Source organism: Dendropsophus ebraccatus, chromosome 13, assembly GCF_027789765.1.
Source record: "Dendropsophus ebraccatus isolate aDenEbr1 chromosome 13, aDenEbr1.pat, whole genome shotgun sequence".
NCBI lineage: Eukaryota > Metazoa > Chordata > Amphibia > Anura > Hylidae > Dendropsophus > Dendropsophus ebraccatus.
The window spans coordinates 59,840,386-59,854,134 of record NC_091466.1 but is presented as its reverse complement, the minus strand read 5'-3'; the positions used below and the strand labels follow the sequence as shown (position 1 = coordinate 59,854,134).

Sequence of the window (13,749 nt, the reverse complement as noted above, 5' to 3'; positions counted from 1 at the left end):
ACAAAGACAAGGATAGTCCAGTATTGGGGAGCATTTATGAAAATTGACACATGGATAGTTATGGCAGATGACCATTTCTTTTAGTTGCCTCCATATGTGGGCTTATCAATGAATGACAGTGACTGTTTCTAAGGTCTAGACTAGTATTCTTCTGTGGTTCAGTAGATACACTAGTATGTTCTAATACTATTGTGAGAGTTCATTAGACAGCTGTATAATGTATATCATTTGTCAATACTTATTTAAAGAGTACCTTTAAAAGAAAAAAAAAAAGTACCTAAAAAAAATTCAATATAATCAAAAGTTTTAACTAGTCAGGGTCCAAGAGTTCAAGGGGTTACCCAGTGCTACAAAAACCTGGCCACTTTTCCCCCACTCTTGTCTCCAGTTCAGGTGCAGTTTGCAATTAAGCTCCATTTACTTCAATGGAACTGAGTTTGAAAACCCACCCAATCTGGAGACAAGAGAGAGGGGAAAGTGGCCATGTTTTTGTAGCGCTGCATAACCCCTTTCAGTACACTGACCGATCAGTAGACCTGTTGCACTCTTCTCTCTGCGCTCTGTATCCAAGAACTTTATGACCCTACACACTGACAATAAAAGTCCATCTAGGTCACGTGACACAGAGTCGGGAGTAAATGTGCTGCATGCGGACTTCTCCCGGCTTGTTGTACTGATCACTCATGGTTTCAACACTCAGTCCCAGACTGATGGAAACGTTTGACATGTGCTTCCAACATATGAAATGTTTTTTTTTTTTGTTTTTTTTTAATGATAGTACCTATTTAATTTTCTTTTGTTTTTCCAAAACATGGAACAACAGGGACCTGAACACAGGACAGTACTTACCAACAGTTGATCTATTCTAAAGAACTACAACCTGTCTAATAAATCACCTATTGCAATCTTACATGCAACCAAGAGACTAAAATAGTAAACATGAGTGCTTTTCTTAAAGTGAAACTGACCCACATAGCTTACTTAACTTACCGTTGCCCACTCTTTAGCACTTCAAGGCCTTATTTCCAAAGGGGTGTTATTCTAGTAAAAGGCCAGCTGCTTTTAAAGAGCAGAGCTACAGTAATATCAGCCAAAACCAAATCTCATAACATCACTTACTTTAGCCAGGCCACATTAGGTCAGTTTTCTTTATTTTAAAGTGCTCAGAAATACTGTCAGACTGTCATTCTTGAACTTTTTAAAGTAACTGAACCACTTTGAAAGTGGAACTAATTTGGCCAGGCTGCACTAATCGATAGCGGATTTACAAAATTTGGCTTTGGCCAAGGTTACTGTAGTTTTGCTCACCTCTCTTAAAGGGGTAATCCCATCTGGGGTAGTTATGCCTTATTCACAGCATACACATGATAGGAGATCACAGGGGGTCCAAGTAGCAGCACAGGTTATGAAAAACACATCATTGGCTATAGCACCTGAAGTGAACAGGACACTGCTGCAATACTTTGCATTTCCACTATGACAATACAATGTTGACAAGTACAAAGTAAGCTGAAACCAGTTAGTACCATCTGTTTGATGAGAGTAAATCCTTACCGGTCAAATCTTTTAAAATGCCCCTGGTGCCTTGGTTAGAGCAAAAAGTAATCTTGTAATCTGTAGCAGGTGAGTCAGACTGGTGAGGTCTAGAATGTCTGTGCCCCAGGTCTGTGATGCCTCCTCTTTCTTCCTCCCCACCCTCCTCATTATTAGGAACACCCCCAGGCCGGATTTCTCCTATTCTTCACTTGTCTAAACTGCAACTGTGCTGTAGTGAAACAGGGCTGTGGCCTCTAGCATTTAGTTATTCAGTACAGAACAGCACAGAGCTTTCTAAATTTATATAGGAGACAACAATATAGAATGCTTTTTAGCTTAAAGAAGTCCCGAAATATGTAATTTTCCAGCCCGGACCTGGGTAATGGATTGCCTGTTTAGCCCATAATTGACTAGGACGGGACATCGCTGCCATCACTGATTAGCTAATGGGGCAATCCATCAGCTGGTTCAGGCATTTCACTATCGTGACGGAAAGGAAATCCAGGGATCCTGGAGTCTTTGATGTGGCACATTGGGGGCATCGGGAGAGGTAAGTAACACTAGTTTATTATGTTTCCCCTGCCTGCTGGAAAATTAAAAATTCTCTGGACTTCTTTTAAGGGGTTATCCGGCGCTACAAAAACACGGCTACTTTTCCCCCTTTCTTGTCTCCAGTTCAGGTGTGGTTTGCAATAAAGCTCCATTTACTTCGATGGAACTGAGTTTAAAACCCACCAAATCTGGAGACAAGAGATGGGGAAAAGTGGGCATGTTTTTGTAGCACTGGATAACCCCTTTAAGTAAATAGGGTGGTGTGGTTTTGATAACCACTGCTGCCACATCAGACCCATACAGCAGTAGCTCTTTGCTGTAGGGGAGCCTGGCTAAATAACGAAAGATGGGTAAAGGTACATTTAGTATACTGGTGTGGGTTATCTAGAACAAGGTTTAGACCAAAGTTTCACTTTAAATTCTGCTAAAAAGAAAACACTTATATTCTCATCACAGTCACAGAAGAAAGACAATAGGGCTAAAGCTAAACAATAACTTCCTTTTTCTTATGATTTGGGGCAAGGCTATGGATTGCATCTATGATGCAACAATGTTAGATTATGTTTAACTTTTTTCCGGTCTGTCCACTGTCAGTAACCGGGTGGAATGTACAATTCCCATAACTCAATATGTTTATACAAATTAAGTCATGGAAACCATCTATTGCCATGGAATATGTTGTACAACAGCATCTTCAAGGTACCATTATCCAGCGGAAATCATCAGTGAGCTTTAGCCTTATTGTAATTGATACCAAAAGTGTTTTCACAATGAATGATCATGAAGAAGTCATCCTCTATATTAAGATATATAGAATAAAACAGATATATAGCATAGAGTAGAAAATAGAGAAAACAAAGCCTGCAATGACATAACCACCACTCTTAATACACAAGAGACAATACAGAATAGAGACTAGACTAAATGGAACCACAGGTTGGACACCAAGTGAAACATACTTAACTTCAAGTTATAATGAAAGAAGGCACGTCAAAGAAATAATCTGAGTCTTAAAGCAGCAGTCCCTCAGATAGGGATAAAAAGAAAAAAAAAATCATAAAAAATAAATCAAATAAAATGATGATTTGTTGGAGTCAATAACAATAGCCCAGTGAGGAGGTGCCGTGAAGGTTGGCTGTGAAGACAACCTCTTAAAGGTGTAAAACGGAAGATGATTTATCAAGTGACATTTTTTTTTTTTCAGCTTCAAAAAAGTGAAGTGTTCAGAAATAAAATAAAAAATAAAATACAATTAAAAGTTTATGCAGAAGGAACCAAGGGATAAAAGGGAACAATAAGGACAGAGTGACTGGTACTTTAAGACTGCAAGTCAAAGCTCTGAGCTACACAAGCATGAGTTGGCCTTTTCAAAACTTTTCTATTGGAAAGCTCCAAAAATATACTAGTGAAAGGGCAATAGATCTGTCTGCAGATAGTCAGATAGATGTCCTATGGGTGGTTATGTGTGTTTATGTTGAGCATGCTCCATCAGATGCCATATATTGGGGAGATTTCCCTTAGAAGAAGTCTGGCCCAAGGGAGTATGCCACATACAACTACAGTATATGTCCTGCAATATGGGACTGTCCGATCACCATGCTCGCTGGATAATTTTTATATAGTTACTAGTGAGGCCGTGTTCCTGGAAGCATTCTTAGATACAAATACAGTTGTGAAGTGTTGCTAGGTCATGCCTTTGTTATGCTGCTTCAAGCATGGCTACCCATCTGTAGTGTTTCAGGCATGGCTGCTCCTAGGCTAGCTACCACTTGGCAGGCTTTTCTTTATTATATTATGTCAGGCTTTGAGGTTTAATATACTTTCTCCTTTTTGTCTACTCTATCACATTGTTCTCTGAAAACTGATTCAGAAGCTGAAATATCAAGCGGGTTCTCAGACGTAGCCTATACGCTTAATGGCCGCCATTCACAAATCTCTCTGCAGCACCCATGTCCATCTGAAGGATAAGGATTGCAATGACTTGCTGGGCATCAAAGCTTTGCTTACATTTGTGCCTTCAACAGGTTTCTGCAACAATGATCTATGAACAGCACTAAAATAGGGGGAAACAGTAACCGTACCCATGTAAATGACAAACTACGTAAAACATCAGTGGCGTCACAAGGGTGTGGCTATGAGGGGTCTGAAGTTGAACCGTGTGATAATCGTGTTGACCGATTCTATGATACACACATATTAACTCTGACCTGAAGAAGCTACAGTGAATATTAGCTTGGGGATGAAATGAGATGAGTTTTCACAGTATATATACTTGAACCACGGATTGCAGAAGACATCTTACTTATGGAGATACATTTTCATGAACCTTAGACATGTGCATCACCTGATGGCAGGTGAGTGTGTGTGTATGACATAGAGTGCAAGTCTCTAGATGAGTTCCATGAACCTCTCTATAGTTTTAGACATGCTACAATACCATATACACACCAGGTATTCAACAAGGCACTGTTCTAGTCTAGAGATGAGCGCAACTGGAGATGCTCTATCTAGTTCAATCGTGCGGCATTTGATTACCAGTGGCTGAAGAAGATGGATGCAGCCCTAAGGCTGCCTAGAAAACATGGATACTTGTATCCATGTTTTCCAGGTCTCCCTAGGGCTGCATTCAACTTTGAAAGCCACTGGTAATCAAATACAGAGCATTCGGGTTTGGACAAACCCAAGTGTGTTCGAGGTTCGCTCATCTTTAGTGGTGACATCTGGGACTATTGCCCATGGGCTGTCCCATCATCATCATCATACCTTCGCTATAAAAGGGGTTAATTTATTATACCAAATATTTGCTCACAATCCTATCCAAATGGCATGAAACATGACCGCCCTTGGTGACGCCACTGCTACACTTATGGAACATACAGTATGAATGGATGGAGCCAGGCTAGCTAATACATAGACAGGTCATGCATGCTGTACCTTTACTTGTATGGGCTGTGTGAAAGAAAAATGTAGGAGACAAGTAAGTAAAACAGATGGAAAATGAACCATATAATCCTTAATTATTTGTGAGATGATAAGGCAGTAAACAAGCAGATTAAAATGAGGATCTAAACAAATAATGCTACCAGTCTCTGCTATGAAATAACCAGTTAGTAAAGAAGAACATTTATTCGGACACCAAAGCAGATCATCATTGGATCATATCCCATACTTACCGGACTGTGGAGCATAGAAAATGAATGTTATAACAGGTTAAGAGTACACCATAACATAACTCTGCTATACCATACGTTGTGTGACTTCTCGTAATTTGGTATATGTACATCTCCATTTATAGTTATAGTAGATGAAGACTGAAGCTTGTAACTCCCTTTGTGTATATAGCATAAACACACATCCCTATCAAGGGTACAATTCACATACTGTAATTTGCTGTTTGGTATGAAGACCACACTGTCGGACCAAGGTTTTCCAATTAAACTAGATGTGGTGACTGTTCGGTGTATCTGCTTGCCATAGCCTACAAGGGCCTGGAGAATTCCAAAGAGAAGGAATTTTTTGCAAACTTGGGCAGTATGCATTGGCATACTGTAGGAAAGTAAAAACAGAACCTAACATGAAAACAATATTTTAAGACTCCCATTTTAAAACTGGAACCATAAGAGTCAGACTTCTTAAAGTCATATCTTTCACACGGGGGGAAATTATCATTGCTGCAGCCAGGGTGTAAACTGGGGTGAACATGCAGAATTGCCCCTTCTTCTTGCCCCTTCTTTCAATAAGCGGGCAGGGAGACTGCGGTAAGGCGAGGAGGAGGTGTGGCCTAACCAGGAGCAGGTGTAGATTTCTGCGCTGGCCATACGGCTGGTGCAGATCGGGTTGAATTACCAAGAAGTGTGCACCTCTTTGCGAGTCCGGTGGGGCCTAATTTAAGACTGGCGTACAAGTACACCAGCGTTAATAAATCCCCCCATAGAGTTCAACTTTAGTAAGGACATTTATATCCCACAACAATGTAGCAGAGGGGCCTATAGACATCGTCAGGGACCGGAAACCTAGATGTACCCAGAATGGTTTCCCCCTATATACAGTAGCTAAGCTAGTGAATAACTGAGTATAGCACAGATGTGTTATCTTTGTAAGAAAAAAACAGATGTCTGTCCAAATCCATTTGCCGTGTAAACATCCGCAGCTTAGCGCTAATAGACTTACTTTTGACATCTTACTCTTGTTGTTTCCAGTTAGAAAGGCCAGATTGTTAATTTCATTTTGAATCACAAAATTCTGTTCTTCTCTCTTAAAATTCTAAACCGGAGAACAATACGGGAAATAGCATTAAGAAAGCAGAAATAAATGAATATACGCACATTTATGATGCGGACGATGTTCTAAGACGGGTTATTTCAAGTTGAGTAATATAATATGCTAAATAATCAGATGTAGAGTCGGAGTTGGTTTTCTCCACAGCATTAACTCTTTGACCAAGAATGACCTTACTATTTACTCAAAATCCTTTTTTACCCTTGAACACCATTTTAAAGTTTACATTTACATTGTCCAGTGGGATGATTCCAGTATGGAGATTCCCCCCGATTTAAACGAGCACCAATCATTGAGATTGGCGACTCGCTTGCTGTGTCTTTACACGGCACAAAAACATTTAGAAGATGGGCTGCATAAATGATCTTTGTATTGTTTATGCAGCCCTAGAAACTGACAGAACAGATATGTGGATATCCGTGCTGTCAGTTTCCAGATCACAAGCAGTCTATACTTACCAGTCAGACAGCTTGTGATCTGGTATCTGGCTCTCTGGTCCTCCCGCTGGCTGTATCTTCACGCCCCACCTCCTCCTCCTGTCAATCATACTGGAGGAAATGGTAGCTCGATTTTACAGCAGCGGCTGGAGGACTGGAGAACCAGATTCCCGAGAACAAGCAGCATAGCTGGTAAGTATAGACTGCTGCTTGAGAGCTGGAAACTGACAGCACGGATATACACATATCTCAGAACCCAATATATGCAATCTGTGCTGTCAGTTTCCCTTTATCCTTCTTGGTCGCACAAACCCCTGTTTAAACAGGATGATGTGCGCCTGATAAAGATAAATTTTAAAGCGTGGTCAAAAAATGTTTTTATTTTTTTAATGTGCCCCTGTGAATTAGAAAAACTCTTGACATCTCTTCACGTCTGAGCATTCAGACCCCAATCAGTCACGATATCACCTGGAGATGTAAATTATGCATAGCATTTTACGACTGCCCATGATCTCCATCCAGCTACACTAGACGGACTACATCATAAGTCTATTGAACTATTTATCCTCAAATGTATACCATATCCACAGACCACTTTCTATTCCTTACATGTGATTTGCACCATAGAATGAATACTTCAGCCACCATTCTGAACAGCTCATCGGAGTCTACATCTGGTTTTTTGAGCCAGTTGGATCTAGAAAAGAAAATTTACTTTAAAATGATGTAAAAGCAGTAAAGTGTAAATATTGCTAAGTAGGTGGTAAAAGCTTTATACCTGTTGTTATCAACATATCGGATCAACATTGGGTAGAAAGCATAAAGATCTCGGCATAAAACGGCAAACTCATCCAGAATGAGCAGCTCTGCTTCCTGCGTGTCAGCCTTGCTGTCTGCTTTCAGCTGCTCCTCCTCTTGCACAATCTTTATTGCTTTCTTCTTCAGTTTCTCCAGTGTGGGGATGAAATGGCTTTTCAGGAGGTCTGGCTGAGCCTTGCTGATAATTGGCTGAGCATAAACTGCAAACAAACATCCACAACATGAAACAGAGTCTGCAGTAGGACAGGCACATCATCGGACCCAGGGGGGGATCATGTTCTGCAGAGTAAGCATCTTTCACCTAAACATCCCCACTGCTAGAATAAAATAATGTACATTTTTAAAGGTAACTGAGTCCGTATACTGGAAAAAAGTATGTTTTACCTGACAAACTTCAAACTCTAAGGGCCCTATTACATGAGACTATTATCGTGCAAAAAATCGTTATATAGTTCGAATTTAAGCAATATTCGTTCTGTGTAATTGCAGGCAACGCTGGAAAATCGTTCGTATGTCGTTGATTTGGATCTAAACCTAAAATTATCGTTACTCGTTCGTTGTAATTCCACATTCGTTCGCTCAAGTTCCGCATTTGTTCACTAATCGTTCACTGTAATTGCACATTGTTCATTGTTATGCTGGGATCAGAAGGAGTAAGGGTCCATTTACACAGAAAGATTATCTGACAGATTATCTTCCAAAGATTAGAAGCCAAAGCCAGAAACAGACTTTAAACAGAGATCAGGACAATAAAGGAAAGCCTGAGATTTCTCCTCTTTTCAAATCCATTCTTGGCTTTGGCTTCAAATCTTTGGCAGATAATATGTCAGATAATATTTCTATGTAAATGGACCCTAAACGATCCTAGTAACGATCACAATAACAATCGTAGTAACGATCGTAACTAACGACCATTGTTCTGTGTAATATAGTGAACGATTTTAGGTTAACAATTAACAATCTCGCTTGTGATCGTTTATTGTTAGTCGTTAAAAATCGCTCCGTATTATAGGACCCTTACTTACAGAGCTACTTTTGTTTTCATGGTAGGTTAAATGTTATACTGTGTAAGGATCCAGCACAGGAAGTAATTCTGTGTACAGAAATGAATCCTGCCAATGTCCTAATGTGGAAAGGCTGTGTGATAGGTATGGCAAAAGAGGCAAATGTACCGGGGCCTTCTGCTTTAAAGCAACCACATATGTCTGATTGTAAAATATATCCTGCATCTGTTATCTGCGCTATGATTGGCTATAAAATAATTGTTTATATGTGATCTCCATCCAGCTGCACTAGACGGACTACATGATAAGTCAATAGAACCTGTCCAGTGCATGGTCATTAGGGATATATATATATATATATATATATATATATATATATCCAGTGTGGAGAGCAGTAGTGGTTTTCTATAGGAATTTGCTGTTGCTCTGTTGTTCCTGACATGGACAGAGGTGTCAGCAGAGAGCACTGTGTCAAATTGGAAAGAATACACCACTTCCTGCAGTACAAACAGCAGCTGGTAAGTATGGGAAGACTGTAGATTTTTTTTAAAAAAAAAACTAAATTACAAATCCCTAACATTTAAATATTAATTAGCCTAAAGACATGAGGAAAATGCCTATGATATGCTACAGGGTCAAGAAAGACAAAGATACAATTGTAAATGTTACCGTATTATTATTAGTTTCCCCTTGGTGTACTTTTAATTAGTAGACAGGAAAGGATTATTTAGTGCATTAGCCGGTTGTCTAGGTGTCCACTCTAAGAGCATTGCCCTTGGTTACAGTACCATGGGGGGAAGGAGCTTTTATTAGACTAAACTTAATAGACACAGTTTGTAACGAATGACTGCATAGACATAGAGAGGCTAGAAAAAAAGGTGTTTCATACACAATGGGGGAGATTTATCAAACATGATGTAAAGTGAAACTGGCTCAGTTGCCCCGGGCAACCAATCAGATTCCTCTTTTCATTCCTCATAGACTCTTTGGAAAATGAAAGGTGGAATCTGATTGGTTGCTAGGGGCAACTGAGCCAGTCTCACTTTACACCATGTTTGATAAATCTCCCTCAATGACTTGGGCAGCATCAACGGTCAATGAGAAAAAGAGGGCAAGTTACATGGTATAAGATATGGGCATTTCCGCTTATTAAAGAAAGCAAGACTAATGGATCGTTTGGATCTGCTGTAATGTCTCCATAGGGCCAGGGACGCTGTTAATGATGTGATTTGGTCCATTGTGGGGAATGTCACGGGGGAGGTGGGGAATGTCACGGGGGGGGGGGGGGGGGGGGGACATGGATTCAGCGCTGGACCGAGGCAGGGAGAGGGACCCCAACAGCCAGAAGAGGTTTTATAAGAAAATTAGAACAGTGGATTATTTACAAAGGTAATCCGGGCTGGGGTTATTTTTATTGTATGGCTGGGGAAGGGGTGGCAATAGAGGCTGCCGGTCACTTACCTCCCCGGTTCCAGCGCCGGGTCCCGAATTGCATAGCCCCGTTCTCCTGTCCCGCTGCCTGGTCTGAGATGCGGCTTGAGACATGATGTCTCAAGGCAGCTCAGCAATTCAGCGGGTCGTAGAGGGTCCCGCCTCAGCCGCTGAATGGCTGAGCTGCCTTAAGATGTCACGTCTCAAGCCACAGCTCAGACCAAGTAGCAGCAGCCAGACAGGAGAACGGGGCGGTGTGATCCCAGACCTGGTGCTGGAACCGGGGAAACAAGTGACCAGCGGCCTCTGTTTTCACCCCTTCCCCGGCCATACAATAAAAATAACCCCAGCCCGAAGTACCCCTTTAAGCATGGACTAACTGGTGGTGCTGAGAAGGGCTCATATATTACCACACTGTGCTGCTCATATGAGCTTGCACAGTAACCTGCAAATCTTTATAGGGGTTGTTTGGGCATTAAGAGTCTGTTCAAACTACAGAATTGGTGACAAAATTCAGTGCGAAACTCCCCTGCGCGGACTCTGCGATGTATCTTGCCTTCTATCTGTTTGAATGGGACGTGTCAATTCTTTGAACAAAGAGGCGCAGAGAGCCGAGGCGTGCGAGCCCTCCCATTAAATCAGATGGAAGGCAGGATTTGGTGCAAAGTCTGCGCACGGGGGGTGGTGTGGCGGTTCCGCATGGAATTTCAGCGCCAATTATGTAGTGTAAACGGGCCCTTATGCCTGGACAGTTTTGGCTTTGGTTGTCCAGGCATGATGTGAATTGTGGTTTTGCAACAGCGAAAGGGATGCATGTTGACTAGAGATGAGCGAGTAGTGAAATATTCAACTTTCGAGAATTTGAATCGAGTAGGCACCGAGATTCGACTATTTGAACGAATACTCGATCCTATTATAGTCTATGGGAAAAAAATTCTCGGCACTTGAAAATCCAAATTCGACCACTTGGAGGTCACCAAGTTTCCCATGAAACCTCCCTAAACAATGCCAACACCTCCGGAATGACACTGTGACATCAGGGGGAGCATGCCTGGGTGAACCCAACACGCAGTATAATGCCAATGCCCGCAGTTGCGAATGAAAAATATTTGCAAACACTTTGCGAACGTTTATGGCAATGTTCACACATTTCCTTTGTATTTCTTGCGCAGCGTTACATACATGATTCCAATGTGCGTCCGTAGAGCGTCATGTGATTCAAGTGTATCACGCATTACACTTTACGAACGCTAGGCCGCAGCAGAGCCGAGATTAGCACACTGGGTATCACGTGCCTTTTACTGGGCAACTGGCACACCGGTATCACATGCCTTTTACTGGGTAACTGGAACACTAGGTATCACGTGCCTTTAACTGGGCAACTGGCACACTGGGTATCACATGCCTTTTACTGGGCAACTGGCACACTGGGTATCATGTGCCTTTTACTGGGTAACTGGCACACTAGTGGGTATCACGTGCCTTTTACTGGGTAACTGGCACAATAGTTATAACGTTAACGTGCCCTTAGTGGGCTAAACTAGGGACACTAAGTCAATTGTACACACAGGGTACTGGAATTATTACAGCTAATGCTGCTGCTGCATTCTATTTCTTAGCACCGAGAAGGGCTTTGGATGCAGAGATGACTTTTTTGCTGGATATTAGCCCTGAAAAGGACTTTTGGGTTCAGTAGTAAGCCTGCCTAACCAAAACAGTATTAAAACCTCTCTCTCCCTGATCGAGGAACTCTCCGACTTGAAAGCGCATCTGCTGTCGAGAGGCGGGAGGCTTGTATTTAAGATTCGAGGTCATGTGGTTCAGCCATCCAATGAGGGTATATGCTGTTTTCACGCTGCGTGCGTACTCCCAGGGTCCCTCATGGCCTCCCTGCATGGTGATTGGATTAAAAAAAGCACCAAGTGCGATGGGAGGGCTTTCGAATGTTTGCCGCGTATTCAACACTATACTTGATTGTATTCGAATCTTTCGAATACTGCAATATTCGATCGAATATCTACTCGATCGAATCATATTCGCTCATCTCTAATGTTGACACCTGTGGTAGAACTGTAATTAACCTGCTATACTCAACAACTTCTTCTACATTCTGTGCTATCCCATCTCCATTGGACCTGCTCAGGTCCAGTAGAAATGGGAGCCAGAAGAGACCAGTGGAAGATCAGGGGTGCTGACACACTATTTTTTTTTATAGGTTCGTGGCTATATGTCAAAATAAAACAAATGAGGAAAGGAAAGTGTATCTGAATCGATAAAGGGACACAAAACCCAGCGAGGATAAGAGAGGACTGTGCTAATTCTTTTTAGGCAGCATGGTTGAATGTTTTGTTATTTTTTTTCTATTAATAATGTGACTCTCCTATAATGTGAGGCGGAATTGCACATAATTCCTTCAATACTTTGTGAGAATGATTTTACAACCTAGTATCTGGGTACCTAAGTAAGATTGACAGAATTTAGAGATGTAAATGTAGAGATTATCACATTACCTGCGATTCTCTTCATCCATGAAGCTTCGTCTATTCCCAGATTGTTGTTAATAATTTTTAGGATGTTGCCCAAGATAACGCTTAGATGTTCCGAGGTCACTTGAGTACAGCAGGGCCTGGCATTCTCCGGGACATTTTCTGTTCCCCTCTCCCACCAGTAGGAAAGATAGTTGCACAACATTGGCAGAACAACTTCAATAACGTGTGGCATCTCTGTATACCTGGCTCCAGACTCAGCCAGATCATTGATTTCTTTCATTAAACCTTCCAAATGAGGCATTTCGGGACACATCTCTTCAACAGTGTCTGGCATGCCTAAAACTGATACCCAGAAATCACCATTAAAAGCAAACTTCTTGGTGTGTCTATTGCAATAAACATGAGATGCATGCAGAATACTTACTGGCTCGCTCTCTGGGCGATTTGGTGTTAAAAACAGAGAGGGGGTTATTGTGGTTTAATGACGGCTCCAGAAAAGCTACAGGTATGGCTCCGGCCAGTGCTGCCAGACACTCTCCCAGGGCTGGTCTCTGCCTGTAAAGATAATATAGAGTTCTTTCAATCAGGAATAACTTCTTACATCTTAGCACAACAATGCAACCACTTCCATAAATTTATTTATTCAAAAGATTGTTAACCCAAGGGAAAAATGGTGATGCAAACCTCACTGTAAGAGGATGTTTACCCAGCCATTTTTTACTTTATACATATAAATCCCATTTAATAAAAAAAAAAAAGAAAATGTTGACAAACATCGACTCTTGTTACCAACCCATTTGTTTCCATTAGTTCTGTTGTACATTTTTTATTTTGCTTTGAAGTTTTTAGCCTGATGCTTTCACATTTTCCTTTGCCCATTTTCCTTGTTTTTACTTTTTTCATCTTTCCATTTTATTTATACCTAGAACCTGTTTTACCCATGGCTAACCCAAACTAAACAGCATCTGAGGATAGTTGGAGAAAGGAGCCCTGTGTTTTGGTGGGTTTAAAGTGACACTTCCTATTTGCATTATGACTTCTCTACACAGGTGTAAAGGGTAAATTTTTCAGTTTTCATACCTTATTTTATACCATGCGTCATGGTGCTTGCTCAAGGTAAAAGTGATCTTGGATCATCTGCATATTGTGCCACCTGGACAGGGCTTCTTGACCAAGGCACTAATTAGCCCCGCCCACAACAGC

General features: G+C 41.4%; 1 protein-coding gene across 6 annotated transcripts in view; it reads right to left on the bottom strand.

Annotated features, from left to right (window-relative positions):
• The window catches only part of RYR3 (ryanodine receptor 3), a 474,528-nt gene that overhangs the window by 137,242 nt on the left and 323,537 nt on the right, over positions 1-13,749 (bottom strand). For all 6 annotated transcript variants that reach the window (XM_069950600.1, XM_069950599.1, XM_069950601.1 and 3 more), the window contains 5 exons: positions 12,971-13,101; positions 12,568-12,888; positions 7,582-7,822; positions 7,413-7,500; positions 6,259-6,351 (listed from right to left, as the gene is read on the bottom strand). In XM_069950600.1, coding sequence (XP_069806701.1) covers positions 6,259-6,351; positions 7,413-7,500; positions 7,582-7,822; positions 12,568-12,888; positions 12,971-13,101 — 874 coding nt within the window. The remainder of the gene's footprint in view (positions 1-6,258; positions 6,352-7,412; positions 7,501-7,581; positions 7,823-12,567; positions 12,889-12,970; positions 13,102-13,749) is intronic.